The sequence below is a fragment of the Diadema antillarum genome, unplaced genomic scaffold (genome assembly GCF_040938485.1).
Source record: "Diadema antillarum isolate AM-2024a unplaced genomic scaffold, OU_Dant_1.0 seq00001465_RagTag, whole genome shotgun sequence".
In the NCBI taxonomy this organism is placed as follows: domain Eukaryota; kingdom Metazoa; phylum Echinodermata; class Echinoidea; order Diadematoida; family Diadematidae; genus Diadema; species Diadema antillarum.
This window is the reverse complement of record NW_027272205.1, coordinates 321,628-337,188: the sequence shown is the minus strand read 5'-3', so window position 1 is coordinate 337,188 and position 15,561 is coordinate 321,628. Positions and strand designations below refer to the sequence as shown.

The following is a 15,561-nucleotide window of genomic DNA, read 5'->3' as shown; positions in this document are numbered from 1 at the left end:
TTTTTTCCAATTGAGGAGAAAAAGTCATTGAATATTTCAGCCATGCCAGCGGGAGTGTTGCTGGAGGCATTGCCCCATCGAACTTCAGAAATATCGGATGAATTGTTAGGTGTGTTCATAGCATTTTTTTAATGTTTTCCATGTGTTTTTTATATCATTTTTATATTTGCTTATCTGATTAACATAAAGATTTTTCTTCTGCGTTCGTAATAATTTAGTGAGTGTGTTTTTGTATGAAACATATTTTTTCTTATTTTTTTCAGTGGGGTTGCATCTGTATTTATAAAACAAATTATTTTTCCTATTTATGGATCGTAATATAGACTGAGTTATCCATGGGAGTCTTGGAATTTGCTTATATCTATTTTTTATGTTGCGCAGGGGAATGTGGTTATCAATTTCGGAGGTAATAATAGATATGAGATAGTCATAAGAAAAGTTGACATCGGTAGTGTTGTATACAGAAGACCAATCAACTTCTTTTAAACTGTTTTGGAGACTTGTAAGATTATCTGCAGTAATCTTACGTCGCTTATAATAATTATTTTGTTCAGTCAATTTGATTGGAACCTGGGCAAATATAGGATAATGGTCAGTGATGTCTGAGAGGACGATACCAGACTCAGGAAGTGGAAGAACATTACAAAAAATGTTGTCTATGAGGGTAGCCGATTGGCTGGCGACGCGGGTAGGCTTGGAGATTAATGGTAAAAACGAAGCAGACATTAATATTTCTATAAATTCTTGTGGGCTATTTTGGGAGTTACATTTCATGAGATCGATATTAAAATCGCCCATCAGAAATGTATCTTTATTGAGTATAATGGGATTTTGTACTAAATCCTGCAAAACTGTCATAAAATCATTCAAATTCGACCGAGGGGGTCTGTAAATTACGCCAATCACAGTATTTTTTCCATGTGGATTTATCAATTCAATAAATAGGGATTCGAGTACATCGCTCATAACACTTATCTCCTCATGCATAATATATGTAAATTTTTTCGAGATATACAAACCAACTCTACCATCAACTCTCTCGTTTCTATTTCTAAATACAAATTCGAATCCGGGTAAAGAAAATGAATTACTGATATTGGAATTCAACCATGTTTCTGTAAGCCCTATAATGGAGCAAGATTTTTGATCTGGATTTTCTAAAAATAAACGCAACTTGTCGAAGTTTCTATTAATACTGCGTATGTTTAAGTGAGTTAGCAAAAATGTTTCATCATCTGTCTTCGTAATTCGATTTTTATACTGATTTTCAGTCAAATAAACACATGATGGTTTCTGAACCGGGTCATTTGAGTCAAAATTATATTCAAATTCTTGTGCTGAGGTATTGTATTTATTGGATATATAATCTTCATACGAACTGGAAATAATGTTTACATGATCAGATTCAGAGTGCCTTACTGTATCATAAAATTCATCACTATTCAAAGAATTAAAAACAAAATTTGTTATATTAGTCATGGGTTAAAATGTAACATATTCGGGGGTTAATAGCTGGCCTCCCGCCCGGACCTAACTCAGCAGCTACGTGGGGGTATGCGGACCTGGAAGAAGAAGGGGAACCTAACGGTAGGTTTGCCCGGTGTAACAATTTATGGAATTCGTGTTAAACAAAAATGATCTTGCACAGCGAGACCATGTGACCAGAATGGTCCGTCAAGCAACCTTCGGGGGGAAGCATCCATTTCTTTGTATTGTATTGAATGCATTAAAATCCTGTTTATATTCGTAATGCCAAATACCAGGTTTGCAGTCAGGTGGATGTAAGGCTAATGGCGAGTATCATGTACAAGGATTGCATGAATAATCATTATATCCTACAGATGCTTATCTCCGTGAATTTAAAAACCATCATGCGCTTTGGTACCAATGACCTTTTTCCGCTCATGCGCAAAGTGGAACTATTATACGAACTGGCTTATTCAAAGGCGTTCCACAAGGATGCTACTCTCTATGTTCTCAGACCTCACCAGGACATCATTCACCCTCCTCGGCTCCTCTCTCCCTCTCTCCCTCCCTCCATCTCACTCGCCATTTTTAGCAATCTATATCTGTCTATATTATGTCTATATGTTTATCTGATATAGTATCTGTCTCTACCTTCCTCTTCCTCTGCATAATGACTGTGCATGCGTCTGTCCATGCACACCAATTATGGACGTCATGAGGTTGTGAAACAAATGATTAGTATACAGTAGGCCTACAAAGAGTTCCCTCATAATGACATGTGTGCATATAATATGCATGTATTATATACTGCCCTATATTAAGATTGAGTCCGTGTATTAGTTATCATAAACTTATCTTGGTGCTATGTTTGGTACCAGTATTTATAGTTACGACTCCATTACGTCTCTCCCCCCCCCCCCAACTCTCTCTCTCTCTCCCTCTGTCACACACGTGTGTGTGTGACAGAGTGCACAAACACACACATCTAATTATATATATATAATATATATGCATATATATGTGTATATTTTGTATACCCATACAGACACACAAACAAACAAACACACGCATGAACCTTGCGTCATGAGGCTTATTTAGGAATACGTCATGTACTCCAATAAATTGATTAAAGATATCGTCATGTATATCCCCCCTCACCCGACAAGGAGCTTCTGCATATTAAGTATTGAATTTCAATCATTCAGCGCACGCTTTTGATAGAATGTTTGGGAAATTTTCAATCCAAATAGTGATAAGGCGATACATTCATTGGTTAAAAGCTCCAAACAAATAAAATTTTCAAACTGTTGCGTCATTTTCCCATATGCTTCAACCGTTATTTGAAAATCTATCTGTATTTGTATGGAGGGCAACCAAATACGAATGGACTGGATGAAATATTTGGAATCTTTTCTTTCCAAAGAGTAAGAAAGATTAATGTTCAGTAAGAATGTAAATAACTATAAATCCCGTTTGCAGCATGCGCGTCTTCACTCATGAGGTGGATAGCGCTCACCGGCAAATTACAAAATAATGAAGGGCAGTGAATGGATATGATAACACAATGATTATGATAATGCCATGGGGTTTACAACAGGATACTGAGACATGTGATTTGCTAATACAAATAAAAGAAAATAGCACAGTAATTTATGTAGTCGTTGCGTGATTTTCTCGAAGGCAGACTTAGAACCATGAGCGGCCGATCAAGCATGGAGGGGGGCTTTATTTATTGTGCCCATTTTACGGATTGGATTTTATTTCAAGTTTGAAATCGGAAAGAGAGGGAAGAGAGAGAGAGGGAGAGGGAGAGAGAGAGAGAGAGAGAGAGAGGGAGAGAGATACCATCTTTCTGTTGCAATTTGGGCATTGGGAAAATTTGTTTTACCATTTTCTTCTATTTGTTTTGTTCAAGCAGACCCGCGCTTGCGGATGGGTGGGGGGGGGGGGGGGGGGGGCTGAGACTGTATACAGAGTTTCCTCATGTGGTATTGCTTATTACAATTTGAATATGAAACTATAAAGTATATAATACGTTATAGACAAACAAACAAGACGTAACGTGACTAGAAAAGCATCTGGAGAGACTCCGCCAAGCAGCTCATTTCTACCCGCAATTAATGGTGATTTCACATTCATGCATAATTATTAATCATCTGCAATAAATTCCTTTACCATAAAAACTTAACCGTCGTATTTGGAATCAATGTGCAAAAGAGTGATGGCGATTTATTGTGCAGTTATCCTAAAATTTCATCCACAAAATATACGTTCATAACCCTTTGAGTTATTGTGCAAACAACAAACAAACAAACAAACAAACAAACAAACAAACAAACAAACAAACAAACAAACAGACAGACAGACAGACAGGCAAACAAAGCAACAACGGCCCAAAAAAAATAATGATAACCTTCTTGGCGGAAGCAGGGAGGATTTTTCTCTCACATCCCTGGCGGAAGCAAACATCAGTGCTTCTTATTGTCTATCATAAATTCCATGCAGGAATACTAACCCCTCAGTAGGCGTATAATACAATGTCAAAGTACATCAATCGAGTGGAAACAAAGTCGGTCTTAATTTTATCACCGACGCGGCATTAAAACATTAGGAACATCGGCACTTACAAGGGGTGGGATCAAGAATGTGAGTTTCAACCTTTAGAGAATTAATCAAAATCAAACTTGCACCCGTATGTCAACAAACCATTTGTCCTTTTCATGCAGCTGTGGCGAGCAAACTCTGGATACCAAAATGCGAACGAGCAAACAAAAAACGATAATGTCAGCGGGGTCTCTCTTTCCCACAACATTCGGCACATCGGGCACATCGATGTACCGACCGCGGGATGTTTGGATTTTTACGCCCCGCCCACTGCGAAACGACAAACTTCGGAGTTCTCGTAAACATTGCGCCCAGCAGTCACTAGATGATGCGTGAGCACATGCATACTTGATGCTGCACGCTGCTCAACTTCTCACATGAGGGTGATTGCTGCGGAGGCACTTGTCGGGGCCTGGAGCTACCCGTTAATTTTTGGTTTCATATTTTTGATCTTCTCGATTACCCCCTGCTGTCGTCAGAGTGAGGGGCCCAGCGTCAAGTCAATGTCACCGTATGTTAAAAGACGGTTTCTGTGAGATTGCGTTCATGAATCGCTCCCGCAATCTTCTCCGCTCTGTCGCAGCTTACTGAAGTATCGTTTATCACCTCGTAATACCGTGCCTACTCCATCAAACGCTGCCACCTGCCGCGGGAATTTTATGCATCAGCTGCATGTTTGGAGCGCCCCGCCGTAGCTTGAGGAAGCTTGGAAGTTGACCACTTCCTCTGCTGGTGCCGTCGCAAACGAAAACCGTGACAATCTCGACTTGCCTCCATCGCTTGCCAACTTGCTGTTAGTCACCTTGATGACTGATACCTTGTAATGAGCTATTGTGAAAAGTTTGGGGCACAGATTATCAAGCGCCGTTTTGTTTTTCGACATTGCCGGATCGCGAGGAGCATCTGAACCGAAGGCAGAAACTATGCATCAATCATCAAGTCTACACGAAGCAGGTAAATGCTCATTGATTGTGTGCAGTAGTTTAATATTTAAGGTTTGAACGATTGTAATTTTGAATTATTGATGAGAATCTGTGATTCATTTGTAGTTATTGCTTGTTTTCTTCTCAAACTTTTTATTTTGCTGTTTCTATTTCCGTAATCTTTTCTCTCCTCCTGTTTCCATTGATTGTGCAGTGAGGGTATACACAACTCACAAGCATAAATTTCCTTAGCATTTCGATGTGCATGATTAGTAATCCCTAGACAGTGGATATAATGCAATGTAAGCAATGACGCCATATCACAGTTGGTGATTTTTCTGTACATTGTATCGGAAAAAATTTGAGATCATATAGAGCTAACACCATATTCTGCAACATCATAATGAGCAGCACTTTTATAGTCGATAGGCCTGAAAGATTCTTTTTATCTATAGATGTCAAACTCACAATAGCTGATAGCCATCTGCAATCATTGAGTTTGAAAACATCAATACCATGAATGGCCACTCCTTTGTTATGGGAAACGGGCGGATCCAGGAATCTGTAAAAGGGGGGGGGAGCACCAAAGATGGTTTCTTTGAAAATAAAAAGGGGGGGTGCCCGTGCCCCCTTTTATTTTTTTATTTTTATTTCTGTTGTTTTAACAAAAACTAAAAGGGGGCACCTAGCACCTGCCCCCCCCCCCCCCAAGAAAAAAAAAATGCCACTGGGAAAATTCTTTTAAAGAAGCATGATGATATGAGGCACACATAAAGATTATAGTGAATCACTTATTTGCAAGTTTGAGAAACATCTGGGCAATCTGTTAAAAAGTTATAAATTTTACTGTTTTGATGGGTAAAATTTATGTGCTGCCCTGTCTTGATGAGGACACCATTGTACAACAATTCATGATAAATTATCACTGGAATATCAGAACAGTACGCCTATCTTTCCATTACTGTGACATAATGAACCAGTTGGTGAAACCGTCTTATCCAGCAATAATGACACATGTATTTCATTAAACTTTGAAAAGTCATAGCTTTTTAGTGGATTGTTTGAATTTACTCAACTTCATATATGTTCTTCTATACATATATACTATTTCTGCATTCATTGAATTCCATATGTTTTGAGGGTAAATTCTCCTTGAAAGTAAAAGAAATTGGACAGATATTTAAAGAAGAATCGAACAAGTGAAATTTTGGCACAAGTCATATACTAGCGTAAGGATCTAGACAAGATAATGGTTGTTCAACCATAGAGTGACATGGCTCCGCTAAGCTTAAATCCTTAGCTAATATGTTGAGTCTGCCTTGATTTTCTGCTCTTTTTTGCAGCATTTGCTGGTGACTATGAAACTGTGGAACTCCTACTTAGAGAAGGCGTGGTAAGCATTCAGATAGTTATAGTTTTTGTCAAGCCCACCAGAGGTGCGGGGAGACTAAAGGATCGCCTGCGGCGTCTGTCCATCCGTCGTCTGTCGTCCGTCCGTCGTCCGTCCGTCGTACGTCCGTCGTACGTCCGTAACGCTACAAAAATTTGAATAACTCTCTACTGAGGAGTTTAATCTCAAACTTGGAGGGAAGAGTGGTTATACAAAGTTACACATTTTACCAAACATGAAGGTCACCTCAAGGTCAAAGGTCACAGGCAGGGGTCAATGAACCTTAGGGCTCAATGTTAAGTTTTATCGGCGCGTTTCGATTATGGCTCATAACTTTTGATGTATCTGTCCGTTTGTAAACAAACTTGGATGGTAGATGTCCCTTGGGGAGTTGAAGGTCATTATAAGGTCAAAAGTATCATTTAAACTATTTGCAAGCACATAGATTGTGTGCACAGGGGTTGCAACGATTTTCAAGCTTTAAGCTTATGTTGCAATTCCTTTGCGTGTTCTATACCTTGAATAATGTAGCTCTCTTAGTGGAGCTGTATACTATCCTGTAACTGCTTCTTATCAATGTATTCTTATTGTATATATTCTGTCTTGGCTATGAGTATATGAGATGTACTTGCATACATTTGTATGCATTCCTATTTTGTGAACACGCATGAAATCTTGAATAAATAAATAAATAAATAAACGAACTTTTAGGGCCCAATGTTAAGTTTTTACGGCGCGTTTTGATTATGGCTCATAACTTTTGATCCCTATGTCCATTTGTGACCAAACTTGCATGGTAGATGCCCTTGGGGAGTTGAAGGTCATCACAAGGTCAAAGGTCACAGACAGGGGTCAACAAACTTTTAGGGCCCAATGTTAAGTTTTTACGGTGTGTTTCAATTATGGCTCATAACTTTTGATCCCTATTTCTGTTTGAGACCAAACTTTGATGGTAGATGTCTCTTGGGGAGATGAAGTTCATCACAAGGTCAAAGATCACAGACAGGGGTCAACAAACTTTTAGGGCCCAATGTTAAGTTTTTATGGTGCGTTTCGATTATGGCTCATAACTTTTGATCCATATGTCCATTTGTGACCAAACTTGGCTGGTAAATGTCCCTTGGGGAGTTGAAGGTCACTACAAGGTCAAAGGTCATAGGCGGGGTCAATGAACTTCCGGGTTTTAGAAAAACATTAATTTCTTCTATGCGAATGGCGAGACACATTTTGGCACTTGCCTTGTGTGAATTACTTAGTTTAAAGGAAACCACAACCCAAACATAATGTGGTTTGAGTGAAATGGACAGCAATATCAGAACACATCATTGTTCAGTTTGAGGAAGATCTGAGAATCTATTCGAAAGTTATGAATTTCTAATGTGTTGGTGCCATCATCGCTGCATAAGGAGACTACTAAAGTTTGTGATGCCATTATGGACAACAGTATAAAGGAGATAAAAGGAGAATTCCACAGTATTTCATTTTTTAATGAAAAGTTCACATTCCATTGACTTGTTACTGACATATGATAAGAGTAATATTATTTCCCTTGCTTTCTGAAAGAGGTAAGTCAAGTGCTGTTTCATTATGCTAGAAAAGTGAAATTATGTTGAATTTTCTTTGTATTTTCCATGTATTCTTGTCCATAATAACATCATGCACTGTAGTAGTCTTCTTTTCCACTGATGATGGCACGGGAACTTTAAAAATTCATAACTTTTGAATCAATTATCAGATTTCCCATAATTTTCACGGATGTGTTCTTCTAATATTGCTGTTTTTTTTCTCTCAATCCACATTTCCATTCGGGTTTTGGTTTCTGTTAACCAGATTAGCCCTTAACAGAAGACACTCTTGTTTTGTTGTCATGTGTTAGAAGACATAGCACTTAGTTGTGTGCATGCATCTTACTGAGAAAATAATTCATTATAAGCATAGTATCTATTTTTGGCTTACACTGTTTGTAACACTGATGCAGTTCTAAAGGGAGTATTTTTACTTGTCAGGCGAGACCGTTGCTTGCCCTTAACACCTTGTGATTTTTTCCTGATGATGTCTCACTGTACCAGATGTCACGGTTATTGCAAGGAGATATTTTTAACTCCTTGGTTATTGCTCTTGCGATGGAAGGACTGTTAGTGTTATACTTGCCCTTCGTAGATGGCCCTCCTCCATTTGTTGTGTATTAGAAGACAGTGCTTATTTGCATGCATTCTTCTGTATCATACTTTAATAGCTGACACTGTCTAGGTATATATCTGTTTCAATTCCAAAAGCAGTACTTTCCAGTGGCAGATCCAGAGGGGGGTGCGCCGGGCATGCTTCCCTTTTATTTTTTGTTGAAACAAAAGAAAAAAAATAAAATAAAATGAAACCCGGAAGTAGCACCAGAAATATTTTTGTGCCCCCCTTATGAAATTCCGCCCCTGCTCTCATTCATTAAATGAGACATACGAGTTCTTTGCCTCGATAGTATAAGAGTTTGTCTATTTTTAAGAGGATATCGTACATAACAGATATACCGTGTTACAGCCCATAGTTTTGTCATCACTAGTCATTCCTTATTATGTAAAATGAGATCATATATATATATATATATATTTATTTATTTGATATATAACTTTGTCTAGTTTTCAATTATTGCAGGGTGGATATAGAAATGAAATATTAAGATTTAAGATGGATAATTTATCATCCCACATTATAAGAGCAATCCGTTTAATTCATACTCAAGGTCACATCTATTCAATTCAGTTTATTTATTTCATACTTCTCATTTATGAATATTACATCAGAAATAATAGTTTTACCTTGTGGACAATGTACAAAAACAAACAATATACATGGTAATAACACAGCAATTGTAATGATAACTGGTCGAAATCGAAATGGGGTTGAGCAAAGAGAAGTATGATGGGACGTACATGAAAGCAAGCTTGTTTGGCTGTAAGCCCTGAGTAATCAGTGTTTGCGAAAAAGAAACGGAGAACGGATAGAAGATAAGACCAGGCGATTTGATGGTACCAATTAAGAGAAGCGGGTATGCCTATGTGATAAAAAAAAAGGAAAAAAAAAATTATACTTAAGAGTGAACCATTATTGTGACCATCTAATTGAAACACAAAATTTGTGGTCGACCAATTCATCAATTTTTATCAGTATTTCAAATACTGTATGTATAATTAAATTGTATCTCGAAAGGAAAATTTGTCAGGAGCTGTGGTTAATGGCCTGGAGAATGCCTAATACTGCACTGAATTAAGAAAAAAAAAATGAATATGAAAAGATTTTATTTTCAGTATATTTTTTCTCTGTTTTATATGATACATTTGGTTTTGTACATGTATCATTAGTAAGCACTGTGACATAATTGAGCATGTATAGATGTGTAGCATACTAATTGACAGGTAATGATGATATACATAGTATGCATGCTTGTGATGTTTATCGTGGCTATTGCTCAAACAATGAATAATCAGTGTTTAGTTACGTCAATGAAGGGCAATTTATCAATCACTTTTAATTTGGCAATAGACTGTCTGTTGCTGTGATAAGTATTCAGGGCAAATTTTACTCATTGAGTTTGTATTGACAGTGTGATATTGTTTTCTACCTGAGAAATCCTTGATCCATGTCAGTAATTGTTTTCCATCATATACCTCCCACATTCACAATCCACAGAATAGTATACTACTTTCAATACCAATATTTCAAGATAATACATCTAATCCATGTACTTTTTGTATGCCTAGAGTATGTAATGACAACAAGCTAATCTGATACTCACACCCATGTTCAAATAATCACTTGTTTTTTGACTTGTGAAAACACAATGACATTTTGCTTTCATGATAGTGCAGTACTTGCCCAGTCATCTATCATAACATCCACAGTCCTGATGTGTCTTGTCGGCTACTTTGATAGATGTCCATTTGATTCTCCCAGGGTTTATCTCTGCTATGTGAGCTTCGTTAATGATTAGCTAACTGTCAACAAACAACTTATGGCAGTGCTTCTGTCTCTGGCCTCCATCAAGTGGAAGCATTTTTTTTTTTTTGTATTGTTATTTCTGTCTAGATGGAAGCTGTACGAACCAGTCAGACTTTTGACAGGCCAACTATGAGGAATTTCACACTCACAAAAGAACTTGATTATTTCTTAATAATAATAATAATTGCATTTATATGGCGCTTTATACTGGTGTTCCTATAGCACACTGGTGCTATTCATACAAAAAGACTAGAAAACAACAATAATGTTAGGACACGGCAAAACCAAATTTACAGTCACAAAAGAAGAAAAAAAAAAACAATATGTGTGATACAGTGATACTTCTGACTGTGTGTGCCTCCAGGAAAAAAAAATACAACTGATTAAACAGACGAGTTTTGAGGAGGATTTTAAATGATTCAATGGATGGGGAATTCTGAGTATGAAGAGGGAGTTTATTTCAAAAGGTGGGGGCAATGGAGGAGAAGGCTCAGTCACCAAAATAGGTTCTTGAATCATGTTTTTGAAATACTTTTTGTAAATGTGTTGGGAGAACATTGCTAAGTAATAAAAAGATCATGTGTGATGAGCACTGACTTTGCGTGACATTCAGTGCAACAGTTGTGACAAACGCTGTTGCTTGCCAATAAAGCACACAACTTTCAACATTGCTCACTCCTACGTGTACATGTTTTAGCACATACCAATGTATGCATGCACAGTGGCAGAAGCAAGTACAAGGTCAAGCTTAGCTCAACCTTGTTAGTCATGGTTTAAAGGTCCACACCATTCAAACTACAAACTTACACCCAGAATCATAGGTAGAAGTTGACTCAAAAAACATGTCCAGGCCACGATTTGCCAGCTGTAATTTTGGAAAGATGTTACTGAAAAGTGTTATTCCAATTTGATGCTTTCAGACTCTCAGAACAAAACGTTCTTTGCCAATCTTAAAAAGGCTCAAAACTGTGATTGGCAAAAAGGATGAGGACGTTGCTATCTGTTAGAGGTCTTCTAACTGATGTGCACAGGTAGTTTGGGTGTCCCGTGATCTGTACCCGTGATAGCAATATAGTTGTCACAAGCATTGGCTCTTGAAACTAGGCCTATTTGACTGTTACAGGCATGTAGGCATCATCATCGTGTGTATAGAAATGAATAAGTCTCGTCGTAACCTAGCAACCATGACTTAAGCAGGAAGCCGGTTGCAGTTGCTAGGTTATTGACCCAAAGGTTTTTTTTTTTTTTTTGTTGGGGGGGGGGGGGGCTGATTTTGTCTATAAACTAATTAAATAGGAAAGTTGCTTTGCATATTGTGTTCTACAGTTTTCAGTGATTGCATGTGAAATTTTATAAATATCTTTTTGTGTGCAGATGTTTCATGTCCCACTGATATCATATTAAGTCCATAATGTCCTCTTTTTTACTAATACATGACATGCTTTTTGCATGGCTGTGTCTTATCTCTCACCATTATCTTTGCTGTGTCCTCTCGTACTGGTACATGATATGTTAAAATACACATGTTTCTTCTCTTACTAGCAGATTTTAAAGTATTGCCAGTGGGATGATTTTGTGTTCTCATTGACATTGTACTCAGTATACTCACAAAAATCCACTGCTTTGATATTTCATATGATCGGTGTTCCACTTCCAATCACAATGGCGAGCTTTTGATCAGCAACGCGAATGCTAAGATGATGCACTAACACTATTTTAGTCTAGTTAGCATCATCTTAGTGTTAGTGTCACAGATCCAAATCTCACTAATGTTAAGTCAGAACTGGACAAACTGATAGCTGTTCCCAGGAATTGTCCAGCTACTATTAAGGAGTTCAGAGGCCAGTAATTGGCTCAATTTTTTTTTAAAGGAAAATAATATTTTAACAGACCTCACTTGAGAAACTGTCTTATATTCCTCTTAAAGGGACTGTACAGTACTGGTTGAGGTAGGGATTCATGTTTTGAACATTCCAAAGTGAGAAAATGAAAAGCCTCTTATGAAATATGAAAGAGCATGTAATTCTAAGAAGGATTCAACGTTTATTTCATGAAAATTGGTTTTCAAATGGCTGAGATATCCAAAAAAGTGTTGATAATAAAAGGCGACATGCCACAACTTTATTAGGATCTCTTTGTTTCACCATGTTTTTGGATATCTCAGCCATTTCAAAACCGATTTTCATTGAATAAACTTTTAATACCCCTTAAAAAATGCATGCTCTTTGACATCTAATAGAGTGGTTTCTGAATATCTCGCAAAACGTTAAAAGCTAAATCTTCACCTCAACCAGAACTGTACACACCCTTTGATAACATGTTTATTATACATAAAAGTCTGTGGGATTTCAGTCTGGTGGCTCTGAGTGGGTTAAATGAAACCTCTGGAGTGTGTTGAGTGGGTGAATTGAAAGTGGTAGACAGTGTGTTGAAGCATGGAGGTACAAAGTGTACCTCCATGGTTGAAGGCAGTCACCTGTCCATAACTCAATTACACCTGCAGCAGCGGATCCTGTTTCAAGGCGGAGACATTATGTGTCCTTCCCTTTGGCACCCGGGGCCGAAGAGAGAGTTCACTGACACATTGGTAGCTGCATTCACACATACCCAAAATTTACATTTTCTTTAAAGATAGATTTTTGAAATGTGATAAAAAAAGTCATTAATTCGTGTTTGTGGACACACACACTCATTATTTTTTTAACTGTTGTGATGTACGCATTGTGATATAAAATTCTTTCCCACTCATTTTTGTTTAACTCTCGCAGTAATTTGACCTGCATGGCACATGTGAACAGCAAGCATGGCAACCATCGATTTTGTTAATCCCATAATGCAACTCGCCACACTCTAGGCGTGTCTTCATCAGCCCGAAGTTCAAACTAGCGGGACATTTTGCGGTCTTAGAAAATAGACCGATACAGCGAATGTGCGTCTTCATCAGCTCGAACAGCCTGCTTCGGGAAATTAGTCCGAAAATTGACGCATGCGCACTTTGCAATATTACTCTGCCTGGCTCGCGGTTCGAAAGTGGATTTCCCTGCTCAAAATCTCCTATATCACCGTATGTACGATTCTACAACCAGGGAGGTGAGCAGTACAGCAAATTCTCTCCAAAGGGATATTAATAACGCTACTCTTTCTTCTGTCCAGTGAGGCATCTTATATGAAATTAACGAATTGCAATGTTTAAACAAATCCAAAATGCACATAATCTGCAAGAATCTTCAGCTAAGGTAGAGTGGACCAGAAGAAGAAGTTTACAAAAAAACAGCTAGCATGCACTGCACTGAGTTTTAATAGGGAGGTGAGAGAAATCACCTCCCTTGTTATGACAACGACAGTAGGCCTATAGTACACACATGTGATCCTTGAATACACCGTGCGTGTAATGTACTATACACAATCACTAGCTGCTTGTACATGCGCTTTCCATTGCCAGCTGGCTAACCAGAAGCGTGGAGGGATCGAGAAAATTTCGGGCTGATGGAGACGCACCCAAGATAGCGCGCTATTTCACGAATTAGCGCTCTAGTTGACGAACTAGACCAAGATTTTGGGGGAAATTTTCCCGATCAAATAGCGCGCTATCTGCGTCTTCACTACACAGATAGCGCGCTATTTTGACATCGGACTAGTTTGGTAACCGCAAGATAGCGCGCTATTTTGAAACTTCGGGCTGATGAAGACACGCCTTCTGAGTGTGAATGTGGGCAAATAGAATTGATTTTTGTATCTCGATGCAAAAACCAATAGCCCCTATGTTTGAATGCGGCTTTTGCTGGATTGTTTGAGATAGATTCTTCTTTTTTTATCAGAACTGAGTTGTCTTTCCTTACAAGGAATTATCCCAAAATAAATACTGGTAGCTTCCAAAGGTATATTAAAAGTTTGCAGAGCCAGCCACAATATAAACTGCTCTTAAGTAGACACTCACTCATTTTATATATTATATTCTTTTTTTTTTGGGGGGGGGGGCCTGCCAGCTTTAGAAACTTTGTCATTGTAGCCTAAATTTCTTTTATTGTCAAATCAAATGAAAGATACTAAAATAGAGCATATATATTAACATTAAGACATTATCATTGATTTAAGACAAAATTCAGCAATCAACTTAGTAATTGATTTGATTTCATCTTTCATATCTGAATAGTTGTCTTAGTAGCATATATGATGTACATCTCTGTTCTTTTATCAATAAGTGTAAGTGGTTTCAGCAGGCCTTTCTAATTTTGCTGGTAAATAGAACTCATTTTGTGGCCATTTGCATTCTCTTAAATTGTCATGCATTGAGTCAAGCCACTTTGACTTCATAATTATTGAGTTTGCTGCCAAATCCTCCATAGGTATCAGGTAGTATCAAGAAGGAGATAATTGAGATTAGAGAAGTACGTGAGCAGGAAGAGGCAAGCAGTAGGGGAGATCTCAAGATTGACTTGCCCAGCTTTCACACCTACCCATAGTGCTTAGTTTGAAACAAGATGGTAATGACACATCAGTAGAACCGTGTTTCAAGTTAAGCGTTCTTGCCGTGTGAATGCAAACTGGGATGGTGGAGGGTGATTTTAATCGTAATTCCAATCATGTTTCAAATGGTGGTCCTAAGGTGTTCATTCCAATCACGTTTTGCCAGAATTAAGCAACAAAATGACCGTGTGAACGTAATTTAACTCCAATCTTGTTTTTGGGGGCGGAGATTATGGTGATTGTCCAACCACTCCTGCAGAAAGACGGCTCAAGAGTGATCGATACGAACTTGAAAAGAAGCCAACCCTCCTCTCCTTGCTCTGATTTTCAAAATTGCGGAATCCATGAAGCCTTCCTCGGTGATGTGAACAAATGATGATTTGAGTCATAATTGCAATCGTGTTTATGATTCAGCCATCAAATCAAGCACTCTCGGTACGTGTGAAACTACTGTTGAAAAGAGATGGAATATGAGAGAGAGAGAGAGAGAGGGAGAGAGGGAGGGGGAGGGGGAGAAGAAGAAATGGTTGGAGAGAGAGCACGATATATATAAGGAGACAGACAAAATAGAAAAAGTACTCTCTAAAAAAAATCGAGTGAAAATATTCACTCTTAAAGGAGTGAATACAAAAAAGAGTGAATTAAGAGTGAAATTGGAGTGAATTTTGAGTGAAAATATACATTTTCACTCATTTTTGAGTGACCTCAGGGATCACTCGA

General features: G+C 38.0%; 1 protein-coding gene across 1 annotated transcript in view; it reads left to right on the top strand.

Moving 5' to 3' along the window:
* Window positions 1-4,549: 4,549 nt before the first annotated feature.
* Window positions 4,550-15,561, top strand: part of LOC139709733 (uncharacterized) — a 42,686-nt gene continuing 31,674 nt past the window's right edge. Inside the window, exons 1-2 of the mRNA XM_071621689.1 lie at window positions 4,550-5,025; window positions 6,338-6,387. Of these exons, the coding sequence (XP_071477790.1) occupies window positions 4,995-5,025; window positions 6,338-6,387 (81 nt within the window). The 5' untranslated portion in view covers window positions 4,550-4,994. The remainder of the gene's footprint in view (window positions 5,026-6,337; window positions 6,388-15,561) is intronic.